The sequence below is a fragment of the Electrona antarctica genome, assembly GCF_951216825.1.
Source record: "Electrona antarctica genome assembly, chromosome: 22".
NCBI classification, from domain to species: domain Eukaryota; kingdom Metazoa; phylum Chordata; class Actinopteri; order Myctophiformes; family Myctophidae; genus Electrona; species Electrona antarctica.
In genome coordinates, this window is record NC_136805.1 from 20,862,791 (window position 1) to 20,877,609 (window position 14,819).

The 14,819-nt window shown below is 41.4% G+C and overlaps 1 protein-coding gene across 1 annotated transcript; it reads right to left on the reverse strand.

The window, feature by feature from the left end:
- Window positions 1-2,933: 2,933 nt before the first annotated feature.
- On the reverse strand, window positions 2,934-7,757 carry LOC306915031 (uncharacterized protein; the record flags this gene model as incomplete). Its single annotated transcript, XM_079492277.1, has 5 exons — window positions 7,694-7,757; window positions 5,677-5,718; window positions 5,530-5,592; window positions 5,295-5,434; window positions 2,934-3,011 (listed from the first exon to the last, which is right to left on the reverse strand). Exons 1-5 carry the CDS (start codon window positions 7,749-7,751, stop codon window positions 2,934-2,936), a joined length of 381 nt encoding a protein of 126 aa, XP_079348403.1. The 5' UTR covers window positions 7,752-7,757.
- Window positions 7,758-14,819: the final 7,062 nt, after the last annotated feature.

The following is a 14,819-nucleotide window of genomic DNA, read 5'->3' on the forward strand; positions in this document are numbered from 1 at the left end:
ACCAGATGGTGAGCTAAAACCCATGAAACGTATATACATTGACTGAAGATACCTATAGTTGAGTAACAGACTAAGGTTCTGTGACCATCCTCTGGCAAGGATGTTTTGATGATTGATTTGACCTCTATGGACCCTTTATAAAAGATTTAGCCCCCAGGACCCTCGCAAAAATCCCGGCATTTTTTGCTAGAGGGCCAAATTCAAAATGGCGCCCGGCGCCATAGCCAAAAATGAACTTTTGATCCAGATGACCTAGAATCATGCATGAAGACACTTTTCCATACAAGTCAACCATGAGGATTCCAAATCTGACACCATTTTAATCATAATACCTAGTTTTGGCCCCGAAATGCAAGATGGCCACCATCCACTAGAGTAAAAACATTATTTTTGAATAGGAAAGTAAGCTTTTTGGGGTTTGTATTTTTTTTTTTCCAGAACATTCTGTGCCACTGGTTTCTGAATCATCAGATTCAAATGACTCCACCCTCCTACTCTGTGCATCACCCTCCTCCTCACTCTCAACCTCCTCATCCTCTTCAACTGGCCCTGGTGCAGGTATCGCAAAACGCATGCCCTTTGCCATTTTACTGGGAGATCATCCTGTGTATGTGTACGTCCTCATCACTCTGCTCAAGGCAGAGACCCCAGACAAGTACCATGCCATTGTGCCCTTTCTTGGTCCTTTCCATACACAGTGTGTGATGATGAGTGCACTATACAAGGGGAGTGAGCTAGGAGAGCACTGGAGGATGATGCTGATCTCAAGAATCACATCAGCAACCTTTTCTCCCAATTGGAGGTCAGTGCACTGGCAGACTACTGGAGGGACTTCCTGTCCATGCCATATGTGCTAATGCAAAATGTGCATTCAGTCCATATCTGCAACTGGGAAGAGTCAGCTCTTTGAGTGCTATGCAGCCGTGGATGGTAGCATACGACAACAATAAGAATGGGAGGTGGCTGCCTGACTTCTGGGCGATGCTGACAGCTCTTCCTGCTGAACAGGTTGCCTTCCTTCTACTAACTTCACTCAGTCCATCACAGGTCCAACCCCTATTCCAACATGGCCTAGGACATGTGGATTTGAATGTACAATGAACAAGGGCAGCAAAATTAAGTCAGGATGGCTCTCCATCCTCCAAAATGAAAAGCAGTTGCTGGTGCACCTCAGAAATGTGACCCGCATAAGAGTGGCTCACAACACTCTTGCCACCCGAAAAGAAGCCAAGAGGAAGCACACGGAAAGTGCCCCGAAACGGATGCGAGAAGATGAGCAGTGTGTGCAGAACCTGATTACATGCATGAATGAGTTTGACTCATTCCTGTTTCCACCCGGGTTGCGCACGCAGATCCGACACAACAAAGGTTCGACATAAGGAAATCACCCGTCGTTCCCGACATGCGTTGGTCTGACATGCGTTGCACCGTGCTTGCGGTTAGGGTTAGGGGTTTGGTTTAGGTTGTCGGCCTAATGACAGTCGGACCAATAGTATGTCGGAACTAAAGCCTGTACCCTCGCACCCTACAGTCAGCCATGCCTGCCTCTGATTGTTTAGTTTATTTCGATCAATTCAACACTGTAACATAAATCATTACCTAAAATATTCACATTCTCTTATAGTTGATCGAAAAGGCATAGGCTGAAGCTCAAAGCTTACTGATGAGTTCATTGTGGACTTTAAATCAGCCCATTCTGCAGGAGAGGATAAGTTGAACATCTTGCAGGACCGAGTGTTCAGTAAGAATAAATCTCTCCATGCACCTGTCAGTTTGAGCAAACAGTTGACATTTTCCACCATGCATGCGTAGAGAAGATCGGCGAGGAACTCAATGCAAGAGCTGCTGAAATGGAAAGAAGCGCTCTCAAAGCAGTGATCAACCTGGTTGAACACAGTCAACTTGTCAAGCTCCCAGAGTTGTTGGAACATTGTGTTGTTGAGGAATGTGTGGCCCTCTTATTCAACCCCAATGGAACATACAAGAAGACACAGAAGAGCAAGCTCATACCATACAGAAGCTCTCTCTCCAAACTATAGATATCAAAGAACCCTATGTCCCTCTCCTCGACATGGGCATGATTTGGAGGATGGCAACTCCATGCAGCAGAAGATCGGCAGACACAAGAACGCAGCCCATACAAGTGGTTGGACTATGTCCACAAAGTGTCGTCCATCATCCTTGCCCACCATTGTGATGCTCACTGTATCATCTGTGTGAATGACCCATACGATGCAACATATATACTCAACTAAAGATGATGAGCGAGACCTGTGTGTACAGGGTAAGGCACATCTTACCAACACGTACATGAAATTGAATGACACCTTCCCCTCTGTCAAGGCCTTCAAAACACTACTGTGTAGTGTCAGTAACAATAAAAAAAATGAATATGCAGCTACCTCACAGACCTGGCAGAGAATGTGAATGCAGTGATTGTCAATAATATAGACAATCGCTGCATTCACATTCTCTGCCAGGTCTGTGAGGTAGCTGCATTGCACATTGCATCAGCTTGTCAACAACAACAACCAATGGAAGACTACAGCATTGAGCAGTCTGAAGCTGACACCATCCTCTTCACCGGTTATGCAGGCTGTGATGCAGGCTGTCTATGGCAAAGGAAAATCATCAGTGTATGACAAGGTGGCAAAGAGCTCTATGGCACAGCAGCAGCTCTCATGGTGTGGAGATAGCCTTGACCTTGAGAAGGAGGTAGAACAAGTGTTCTTTGCATATACCAGACAGGTATATGCAAGACAAGAAGCTTGTGCTGCCAAGGAAAAGACAATGATGAAAAAATAATGTATCCGACTCCCTCCAGATGCACTATATGCCGAGCTGGAGGCTCAGCTTCTGACAATCAGGCTACTATATGCCAACTACTTGGTATATAGTGCTCCACCCCACACTGAAGCACCACCCCTCGCCACTCAGACATCGTTCTGAGTTGGTGGGTGGTCGCTGTCGTCCTGTCCGCCACACACGGCCTGCTCTCTCAACACACCTACCTGCACCAGGGCAAGTTGAAGAGGAAGTTGAGCGTGAGGAGGATGAGGAGGATGATGCACATAGGAGGAGGGTGGAGTCATCTGAATCTGATGATTCAGAAACCAGTGACACAAAATGCTCTGACCCATGTGTTTTGTGTCTGTAAAAATTACAACCCCCAAATACATTACTTTCCTATTCAAAAGTTATGTTTTCACACTACTGGCTGGTGGCCATCTTGAATTTTGGGGCCAAAACAAGGTCTTATGATGAAAATGGATTTGGAATCCTCATGGTTGACTTGTCTGGAAAAGTGTCTTTGTGCATGATTCTAGGTCATCTGGATCAAAAGTTCATTTTTGGCTATGGCGCCATTTTGAATTTGGCCCTCTAGCAAAAAATGCCGGGATTTTTGAGAGGGACCTGGGGGCTAAATCTTTTATAAAGGGTCCATAGAGGTCAAATCAATCATCAAAACATCCTTGCCAGAAGATGGTCACAGAACCTTACTACGTGACTCTACTACTAATCTGGTTCACCTGCACGGTTCGACCCAATTCTGCTTCATCACCATTGTGGTAGGATTGAGGATAATTCCTCATTCATGGAGACAAGCTAAAAAGCTAAAACTAACAGTGCAGTGTCAGTGCACTGTCTTCCTCATACTCAGAGTTGGATCATTTGGATTATTGACTTGAACTGAACTGTTTTGCTCAATTTGAGAATTGAAGGTTGAACTGAACTTTTATCTCACTCTCACAATTTAATTCATTGAACTGAACTGAATTCATTATAAGAGCCACACACACTTTTGAACATCGCAATGTGTCTTGCTGTGAGCTTGTACATCTGCCATTTTTGGCAAAGACTTTTTTTTAATGTATTTGTGTATTTTTGAGTGTATGCCATGTTCATTGTGTTCTGTTCTGTGTATCTAAGTAATGCTCATCAGAAATGCCTGTGGCATAATTACATATTATGTACTGTAGCCTACGGCTTTTGCATTTCTTTATTGATATATTGAATAAAAAAAGAAAATGTTCCCCGTTTCATCGCTAATGGGTGGAACAAGGCTGATACAAAAAAGTAATATTATTTCCAAAAGTAATTTCTGTACCACCCATTTCCGATCCGTAAAAGGTATACGTTGCAACTATTCCTCATTTACCAACATGAGTTAAGTATTTGTTAATACCGGTACCAAATACTATTGGGACGTTATTCTAAAGTTGCAACTATTCCTCATTTACTAGCATGAAGTATTTGTTACTTGTCAATATATGCTATTGCGACGTTATTCTAAAGTTGCAACTATTCCTCATTTACTAGCAGTATTTGTTACTAGTTAATATATGCTATTGGGACGTTATTCTAAAGTTGACTGCTTTTTAACATGAGTAAATGAGGAATTGTTGCAACTTTATAATGTCCGAAAAACATATATTAACTATTAACAAATGCTTAACTAGCCATTAGTAAGTGATTTACTAATGGCTTGTTCATAATCATTACATTTTTTTAACTAATCATCTGTGCAAGACCCACAGAACTAATGCACTGACATTGACAATGTCTACAACAGTACTGCCAGGTAAACAAACAAGCCAACACTGTTTACAGCACACCATTAAATCAACTATGTAAAGTTTGGAAGATGTGGGGCAATGAGGACACTGTGAATGCTGCTTAGTTCAACAAGGAAGAATTCAAAGCATGTGCCATACATGTGCTTTGCTTTGCTATTCTTTGCTTTGCTTACCTTGGTGATAAACTTTAATGTCTAGTTTATACTTGGTCAAGTGCAGGTGTCACTCAAACACGCACTGAGAATAGCAGACTTGTGTGATTTATCTGCTATTTCTGCTAGATCAGATTCCGGCTGCCATTTTTGGTGCACAACACCGGCAGGCAACAAAGTAAAAATATGGCAGATATACCTCCAAGCCAAACACACGCTCAACACAACATAAATTATACACTGCATTGGCAAAACTTAATTAATAGGAATGCAGTGTCACTTGCCAAAAATAACATACCTACAAGGCAAGCTAAAATTGTGTTGCGACTCACGACCCATAGCTTATACTGTAGATCCACACTTTTTGACAAGGGACAGCTTTGTGCTATTGAGAATAAAAATGTAGTATTGATATCACTAGCTATATTCTACTGTCTACTGACAGTATGTATCCTACTGGATTGGATACAGTTTACTATGAACTCACTGAACATAGTGCACACTGTTTAGTTAATCCACCTTTTCAGTTTGCCATTACATTTATTTATATTTATGTACAAGTTACCTGTGGTGAGTACTCATATCTGCCTGGTCCGTCCAGAACTGGGCAAACTTCCTCCTTTTTACGAGAGACCTTGGACCCGGCATCTGAAATCCACAGCATCTTATTGGCTGTTTTATCATCCAAAGTCAGGTTAATCCAGTCTGGAGTGCAAAATGAAACAAGATTGTTTTAACATACTGCCAGATATGAGGATAAAAAAAACAATTATTATTCAGCATTCAGAGGCTGTTCTTACGCTGCAACAGCTCAGTTCTTTTGGTTGGCTCTGGGATGCCGGGTATGTAAACAGGTGCTTTTTCTGAAAAGACAGGACATTGTTTATGTGATGTTTGCTGTATTACAAATAGAGTGCTTATGACATTCTATCAAGTTAGTACAGTACCTTCTTGTTTAATTTCCTTTTTGGCTTTTGTGGATTTCTTTACTAGAAAGACAAAGGGGAAGAAGGTGAATATTATTAAAAGGCTATACAACGGATATGTTTTGAGAGGCAGGTCCATCTGTAGAGTCATGATTCCATTATTATTATTATCATTTAACTTATTTCCAAAAAATGTAAAACATATAATAAATATGACTCCTTTGGCCTACTGACAGAGGGCACAAGACATTTGGAGATGATTAGTCCAGTGGTTTGAGAGAGTGACTACGGTCTAGCCCAGTCTGTGACCATCTTCTCAGCTATAGCTCTGGGATTTCCGATCCGTAAAAGGTATACGTTGCAACTATTCCTCATTTACCAACATGAGTTAAGTATTTGTTAATACCGGTACCAAATACTATTGGGATGTTATTCTAAAGTTGCAACCATTCCTCATTTACTAGCATGAAGTATTTGTTACTTGTCAATATATGCTAGTGCGACGTTATTCTAAAGTTGCAACTATTCCTCATTTACTAGCATGAGTTAAGCATTTGTTACTAGTTAATATATGCTATTGGGACGTTATTCTAAAGTTGACTGCTTTTTAACATGAGTAAATGAGGAATTGTTGCAACTTTATAATGTCCGAAAAACATATATTAACTATTAACAAATGCTTAACTAGCCATTAGTAAGTGATTTACTAATGGCTTGTTCATAATCATTAATTTTTTTTAACTAATCATCTGTGCAAGACCCACAGAACTAATGCACTGACATTGACAATGTCTACAACAGTACTGCCAGGTAAACAAACAAGCCAACACTTTTTACAGCACCATTAAATCAAAAATGTAAAGTTTGGAAGATGTGGGGCAATGAGGACACTGTGAATGCTGCATAGTTCAACAAGGAAGCATTCAAAGCATGTGCCATACATGTGCTTTGCTTTGTTTACCTTGGTGATAAACTTTAATGTCTAGTTTATACTTGGTCAAGTGCAGGTGTCACTCAAACACGCACTGAGAATAGCAGACTTGTGTGATTTATCTGCTATTTCTGCTAGATCAGATTCCGGCTGCCATTTTTGGTTAAGATCTGGCTAAACTGGCTACCCTTTTCCATGTTAAATGCATCTCCATGTAAAATTTGGTGCAGGGCTGCTACTACAGACATCTGTAGGACACAGTTTTGTAAATGAAAAGTAAAAACTTGGCATGGTGACCGTTTTTGTCCTCTCAGCCGGGTCTTAACAATATGTGACTAATCCCGGAGCTACAGCGGAGGGTGTGGTCACCGATGGAGCTAATAGTGGGCTAGCCTCCTGCAGAAACATGCCATTAAACAAACAGACATACTGCTCAGGGTACGTGGTCAAGGAATTAAGATTGTTAAGAAAGTACAAAGTGACCAATATAACAAGTAGACATCGAAACTAGCGTCTATTTCTATAAAACACTTACTGTACTGTTGGGATACAGCCCATGCAGTTTACTGTCTTCTGTATTTGACAATTTTGACACATTTTATGGCTTATTCCTTAAAACACTCATTTGTTGTGCAGAAATCTTAAAAAAAAGATAAAAGTAAAAAATAGTCTATAGACAGCTTAATTTCTTTATCCAGATGTAACATCCACATTCTACAGGACACTGCCACAAGAGTGGTCATTGGTCTTATGTCGATGTTACTCTTATAGGCCTATATGGTAATTGGTAACTATAGTAACTCTGTCAATAAATTAGCAAGAAAACACCATGTGAATAAGATCTGTTGAAATGTATTGGAATTTGGAACCACAGAGGAGAGCTGAGGAATAATGCTTCTTCTGGCTCACGCTACTAGTGACAGTTTCTCTGTCACTAGTGTATAAACAGATTCAAACAGATAACCCTCGATTGGATTTCAACCAATAGCATGGGCAAACCCAGCAATGGATGTTTTGACCAACCTCAGTGATGTAAAGAGTATAAGAACAGTTTTGAAATAACAGGAACATTTTAAAATGTTGTGATGCTTTAGAAAGGTATCCTACCTGGTTTATCTGTCCCCGTCATGATATTTGTGGCACTGGCTATGGGTCTTCCAGGCATCTTGAGGCTGTGATAAGTATCCCTGTGTACTTCAGGGATGTTAAAATTTTGAGATTCTCCACAGTATCACCCTTGACTCGTCTCTTATAGCCTTAAAATGAGATGGGCGGGGTCGGGTTGGCCTTGAACCTCCCCTGTACAGTGGGTGAAGTCATTCCAAGGGATTTCTCAACAGGGGATCTGGAGGTTGACATACAGATAGCAGTGGTACTAGTATGGACACTTGAAACTCCTGTAACCTTAGGAGTCTGTTCAGAAAAGCAAGAAGGACGACTGCAATCTTCCCTGGAATGTGGGGTTCAGGGCCTTAGCTTCCCCATATTGTCAACGCCAGAGGAGTAGGCCGGGCGACAGAAACGGAGCCACACAACATATAGGGGGTTAACCCAAGCCAAATAAAGACCTACAGAATGTGATACAGAACCTGATAAGTCACACTGTGACCTAAATACGTCTTTCAACTGATGAATGAGTAATTCTAACATTCCTCAACACAGTTGTCTATAGGTCTACAAGATGATGGACAAGACACAAACAGGAACAGCAGAAAATGGGATACATAATAAACCATACAGCATTTTGGTTATAGAGGCAAGGAATGTTTGGAAAAATCTTTTACAAGCAGTTCAACGAGGACAAATGTGTAATGACCGTTTTCAGGAATCTGCCACTTCACTCACCATTACCAGTACATTATGGGAGCTCATTCATTCTGCAATTTGGAGTAAGGATGACCATGTGGATGGATTGGAGGCGTGATGCTATAGGGACTAACGTGATTGGCCAATGGACACATCTTTCTGAATGCTACAAACTTTGCCAGGAGGTAAGTCTTGTCTAAATGGATTTGTCATTAAATGATTTAAAGCCTTGCCACATTGCAATAAAAATATTAAATTATCTATTCTACAAACATTGTCTACCATCACTGTTTATCATTAAGCAACCAAAACAAAGCAACCAATAACAAAATACAAAATTAATGTCAATAATTCTGAAATTAAAGTTATATTTTGTTACTGTATGATACTTCAAATTTATAATAATAAAAACAAAAAGATATTATAGCATCCTCAAGTATCACAATGACACAATCACAATTCCTATAAGAATCATATTTTTTGTTTGGGTTGGGCTCAAGTTGTCTTGTCTCAAATGTGTGCTCTTTTTTGTTGAAAGATCAATTTGATTTCTAGAAAATACAAAACTTCCTTCAAACTGAAATGTAATTAATTGTGTTTTCTTGACCAGAACTCAGAACCAGAATAAATGCATTCTGCTGCATTGTCAGTAGAGGGACAACTCAAACCGTTTCAAACGGAATGTACTGTATAGAAACATTTACAGAGAAAGTGAGATAGAACTTGGAGAGGTGAAAGGGGAGAATGGTTAAGAGACTATGATGAATATTGGAAATGGTGCGCAAGGAACGAATTGTGGACCTCAGCGGCACCAGCTAATCGTACTCTGTCTTATTTGGCCGGACTCCAAAGAATCTTAAACTGGATTAATCCTGAAAATAGCTGATCTACAAGCTCACTGGGACGTGTTGTGAGCTTAGAACTGGTATTTTGGGGGCAGGCCAACACATGGAACAAAGTATATCAAGCCCTAAGAAACGACACATTATACTCAGGTGGCATTTTGATGATGGAAACATATGGACCAAAAGCCTTTCTGACACCAGGGCTCCACCAGGCGCGTCAGCGTCGCGTCTCCGTCACCGTCAGGGAATGTTCCCTTTTTAATCAATGAAGGGTGGCTCCACTGCCCGCGTTGCGTTGCGTGACGTGTGACGCGTGCATTAAAATTGAACCGGTGCATTTTTTGACGCACGCGACGGAGATGCGACGCGTCCGGTGGAGCCCTGGCGTGAGACAGATGCATTTGAAGCAGGACCATATATTTGTGATAGTTGTGTGAACATGGACCAGAAGGTCAATGTATTGTACAGTAGGTTCAAACATATTATCAGATAATGTTCAGTTTCTTTAGATTATAATTCTTTTGCTTTATAACATGGTCAAATGATGTAGAGAGACAGGAAACTGAGGTCAGAGAAAGGAGGCATGCAAGATTCAACCTTGGGCCCTCACAAATCGCAGGTGGTCTGTGCACCAACTGTGCCACCAGGAACCCCAAATATGCTGTATAATAAACATATAAAAGGCTAAATTATCAAAGACTTGACTGTCAAACAGGACCTACAGTACTATAGCTGCCTTTGCAAGCCACCAAAAGCAAAAGGGGTAGTCCTCCATCTGAGCCGTTTGTGTTCATGTTGTTCATGTTGTGTTCTCAGTCATTAGGCCTACATAATGTTACTTGTGTAATATCTCATTACATCAGGGTACATTTGGTAATATTAGTAACAGAGGACAGGCATGTAACGATATATCATATATCGATATATAATGATATTAATCCTGACGATATGAATCGATTTATTGAAGAAAAAAAATATTTTCAAAAAAAGGGGGGCTAGTGAATTATGGTGTGATGTGAAATGTGAGCTTTAGTCATATTCCATCATATTCAAGTGCTTTTGGAGAGAAATGAGTCGCTTTCAGTAGTAGAGCACTGTAGAGGGGAGCTGTGTGTGTCTGTGCCCAGGTGATGATGGTCGTTGATGCTCATCAAGGAAGGCAATTATGTTTCTGCACTGTCAAAAGTAATGCTACTTCTTTTGCAATGTAGTTAAATAAAAAATGCTTGGGGGGAGATGAATTATATAACATTTTAAAAACGGTAATTTTTCTGGAAAATATTTTGTTTAAAATATCGTGAAAAATCGTATCGCGAACCTCATATCCGACATATCGTGATACGAATCATATCGTGAGGACAGTGTTCTTAAATTACACAAATCCCTCTCAAATGACCCAACACTTCCCGCACCAGCTCACCATGGCATATGTATACAGTAAAAATACCTAACCGGTGTGACCTCAGGCTTTGACCACAGATCACTCACTCCTTCTATTGGTGCTGTAGCAACTTGAGCTGTGCCAGAGAAAAATAAACACCCCCTGTGGAGCCTGCAAATTGAGTTGGAGTTACTTTGACGTATAGGTCAGTTATCGATTCATAGATAACACATCTATAACTTGTTGAATTTGACAAGAATAACTTATAACTTATAATAAAGATGTATTGCATAAAGGTAGATTTCTTTGCCTCTGATCCTCATTTGAGTAATTTAATATTGAGTATCAATCTGCCTGTATGAGGCACAATCGAACATTGTATTTATCTTATACAGCTTCACATAGGATGAGTTGTCTACACATGATGGAAAACAAATATCATTTACTGCTCTGATGAAGGCGCATAGCCGAAGCACGTAAGCGTTTACTTTTGGTGTGTTTATTTGAAATTATGGATTTTTTTTGGAAATTCCTACTTTTTGATTAATCCAATTTAATGTAAGTAAGATTTGCTTGACACCTCTCAAAACACAAGTGGCTGTTGGACTGCTTTACCATTCGATCACTAAATTACACCCAAATTAGTATTGTAAAATGTGACATGCTCATGCTGTAACACTACTTTTGTTCTTAAATTATTTCAAGACATTACGGTCTTGTCTTAAGGTGCTACACACCAAGCTGATGTAGGGTCGTTCATCATAAGTGCCTGTGGTAGAAATATGTTTGGTGTGTACAGGCCATCGGTGGTAGTAAGTGAGGGGTCGCTCACCCGACTCTCTAGCTCATTGAGCGTTATTACCTGTTGATAACAGCACGGAGAGAGAGGCGCACAAATGTGCAGGTTAAATGTCAACAGTCAGGCAGAAAGTGTGGTGTAGTGTAGTGTAGTGTAGTGTAGTGTAGTGTGTGTGGGTGTCAGTGTGTGTGTGTGTGTGTGTGTGTGTAGCACGGCACCATCAGATGATGTCTGTTCCATGAAGCTTGAATATCTACCGGTCCGTAGTCTTATATCGGCAGAGAATTCCAGGGAGTAATTGTTGGGTTCACGGTGTACTGTCTATATTGACAATAATACCTTTATGTTATGAATACAGCAAACCTGTGGGCTCTGGAATATCGCTGGGCCACCAATTTGGCTGCATTTGATCTCCAGTACGTAAGTATCGACCTGGGTCCAGAAATGGAAATGCTGATGCCCTATCTAGGAAGTATGCAACCAGACGATGAGCTGTCCAGTGAGATACTGGTTACTGGACTAGTGTTTACTCTAATGAGACAACTGATATCCTTGGTTAATCACATAATTATTTGGTGGTGACTAGCTCAGTGGCCTTGTGGTTAGAGTGTTCGCCCTGAGACTGGAATGTTGGGGTTCGATTCCGGCCGGGTCATACCAAAGATTCTGAAAAATGGGACCAGTGCCTCCCTGCTTGGCACTCAGCATCAAGGGTTGGAGTTGGATTGGGGGTAAGTCCCTGCGACATACTATCGCCATGCATATGTCCAGGGGGTGTACTTGTACATCAAGCTGCCTGACGCTACAGAAACAGGAGACAGGCTCCTGCCCTATGGGCCTCATATGGCTCAGCAAGGCGAGGCTGTACAGAAGCAGGGCCCAGTGATTGGACCACTCTTGATATATTGGCAGCTCAGAAATCCAGCTGAAAAGCATACACTGAGTGAACGTGCCAAAGAACTACCACATCATTGGAGGTAATGTGAACCTTCAGCTAAGTGTTACCCCAGTGCCCTCATTAAGGATCATAGATACCAAGGTGTTGAAAGAACTCTGAAACTGGTAGGGGCACGCTACTACTGGCCAGGGATGGCGTAAGACATTGAGTCTTGATGTAGAGAATAATACAAGAGGTGAGCCCTTGCCAAAGAGGAATTGACAAGGGGTCCACGGTATAGTCAATATATTTACATTATTTAAGACTGCTAGCTGCTTAAATGAGAGAGAAAATATTCTTATTTTAACTGATGCAGCAAAATGACCAGAGGGCCAGCACGGTCGCTGATGCCTTGGTACAACATTGGACCCATCGTTTCAGCCCCCTCATATCAATCCAGGGTCAAGGATGGGCAACACAGTAACCATTACCGATCTCTTCAGCGTGTGAGGTGTTTGAACATTAGTGTTATTTCTTTGAAATTCATGTAAATCCCCACATCATATGAAGGGTTTGGTGTGTCACCCCAAAGAAAACAAAGGTTGTGTCCATGATGGTCTGTCCAAGGAAAACCCTGTACACTCAAGACACTGCCCCTACTGCCACCCTTAGATCTCCATATATGGAGCTGACCTGTTCTGACATTCCATATGTTGATCTGACCTCATCAAACAGGCATCTTACTGGTAATAGTCTATATCTACGGTACCGGTATGTCATACATTTGCAGCATCATTAGAAGATGCAAGAAAGAGTAATAAGAGCCTCAGCTGTCATCTTTCAGTCATATTTTCTACATGCCAACCATGGATCTGCTGATTGTTATCAAGCTATACCATGCCTTTCTGCTATAGCTCATTCCCACAACAAGATGGTCCATTTAGATTATAGCTCCCTCCTACACTGGATCTCTGCTATTCAAATGCCACTCACACTGCTGCTGCTGTCAAAGCTTGCCTCCATCATCCCAGCCTCCATCTTCTATTTGGAATCTTGCATGGCTCAAAAGTTAAACTAAATGTTAAATTAAATTGGAATTCAGGTGTGCATAGCTCTAACTAATGCAAACAGAAATTCAATGTTTGCATGATATAAGGTGGGGGGGGGGGGGGTGCTTACTTAGCTAAAATTAGGGAACATCTTAAGAACAGAGCCATTACATAAATTCTTACTGTATTCCATTTGTTGCGATAAATGGTAAATCAATTTGTGATGCGAGTGTTCCTGATGGAAAAGCACGATAAAGTGCTCTCCCGTCATTTTTAGTGTTCCTGACTGAACCATATTCTGTGACATTTTCCATTAGGAGTCATCACTTCTGATTTAATAAAAAAATGATAGGAATCACATTAGATTATAGGCTTTTGAGTGCTATCTTAACCATTCTTTTTAGAATTGGAACCAGTACAGGATTAATTGCATAACCTAACCAGGGTATCCCCTGGTTAGTGTTATTGAGTTCTCTTCACCTCACTAAAGACATTTGTAGTCGCTATAGCTGTGCAATACAAGGGCAAAATCCCATTGGCTTGTTGTTGATAGAACCAAGGCAATGCTAACTTCCAGGTTGGTCTACAAAAATACAGTACATCATCCATGCAACACTCTATAGAGCTTAGAAGTCAGTTTGGTGAACCATAGTCATGGGAGAGTATGTTTTGCACTCCGTCTGTGTGTCCTTGTGTCCGTCCGTCTATCCGTCCGTCCATCCGTCTGTGTACAGCTAATCTCCAGCATCGTTGGCCCAGACGATGCCAAACTGTACAGTGTGCACACACACTCCCTTGATGACAATGACGAATGACTGTTATAGCGCCACCACGAGGCCGACTTTTGCAAAACACATTACTTTACATTACTCGTACACAATTTATCCATACATCCCGCAAATCAGTATACACTATCTCTATAGTCATGTGATCAACACAGACCTGTCTGCTTCTCCATATTCAATCTCCATTGGCTAAGATTGCCTTCCAAAGTTTGCTGGATTTGGCGTTATGAACAAAATACCTCAAATCATGAACGCAGAGTGCAATTTGAGTGAATTTTGCATGCACATTCCCACTAGGCCGAGGAAGAAATGCCACTTAAAAATCTTCACATCGGCCTGGGCCATGGCTCAGTGGTCCAGGCACCTTGGCTGGCAATCCAGTCTGGCAGTGTGCCGCGGGTTCGACTCCCGTTCCCGACGGCCTTTACTGCATGTCCCCCCCCCCCCCCATTTCCTGTCAGCCTACTGTCTGGCCCTCCATAAAAAATATAAAATAAAGGCGAAAGCCAAAAAAAAAAACATTAAAGAAAAAAAATCAGCTTCATGGTGATGCTATAACTGGCCCATTCGTGTTACCACCTATAACTGCACCAATCTGTGTACAACTTTGTATGCACACTCTAGAGGCCAAGGACAAACCCTTGACCTGCATTATGCACATCTGCTCTTTACAGCGCCACCAGGAGGCCGA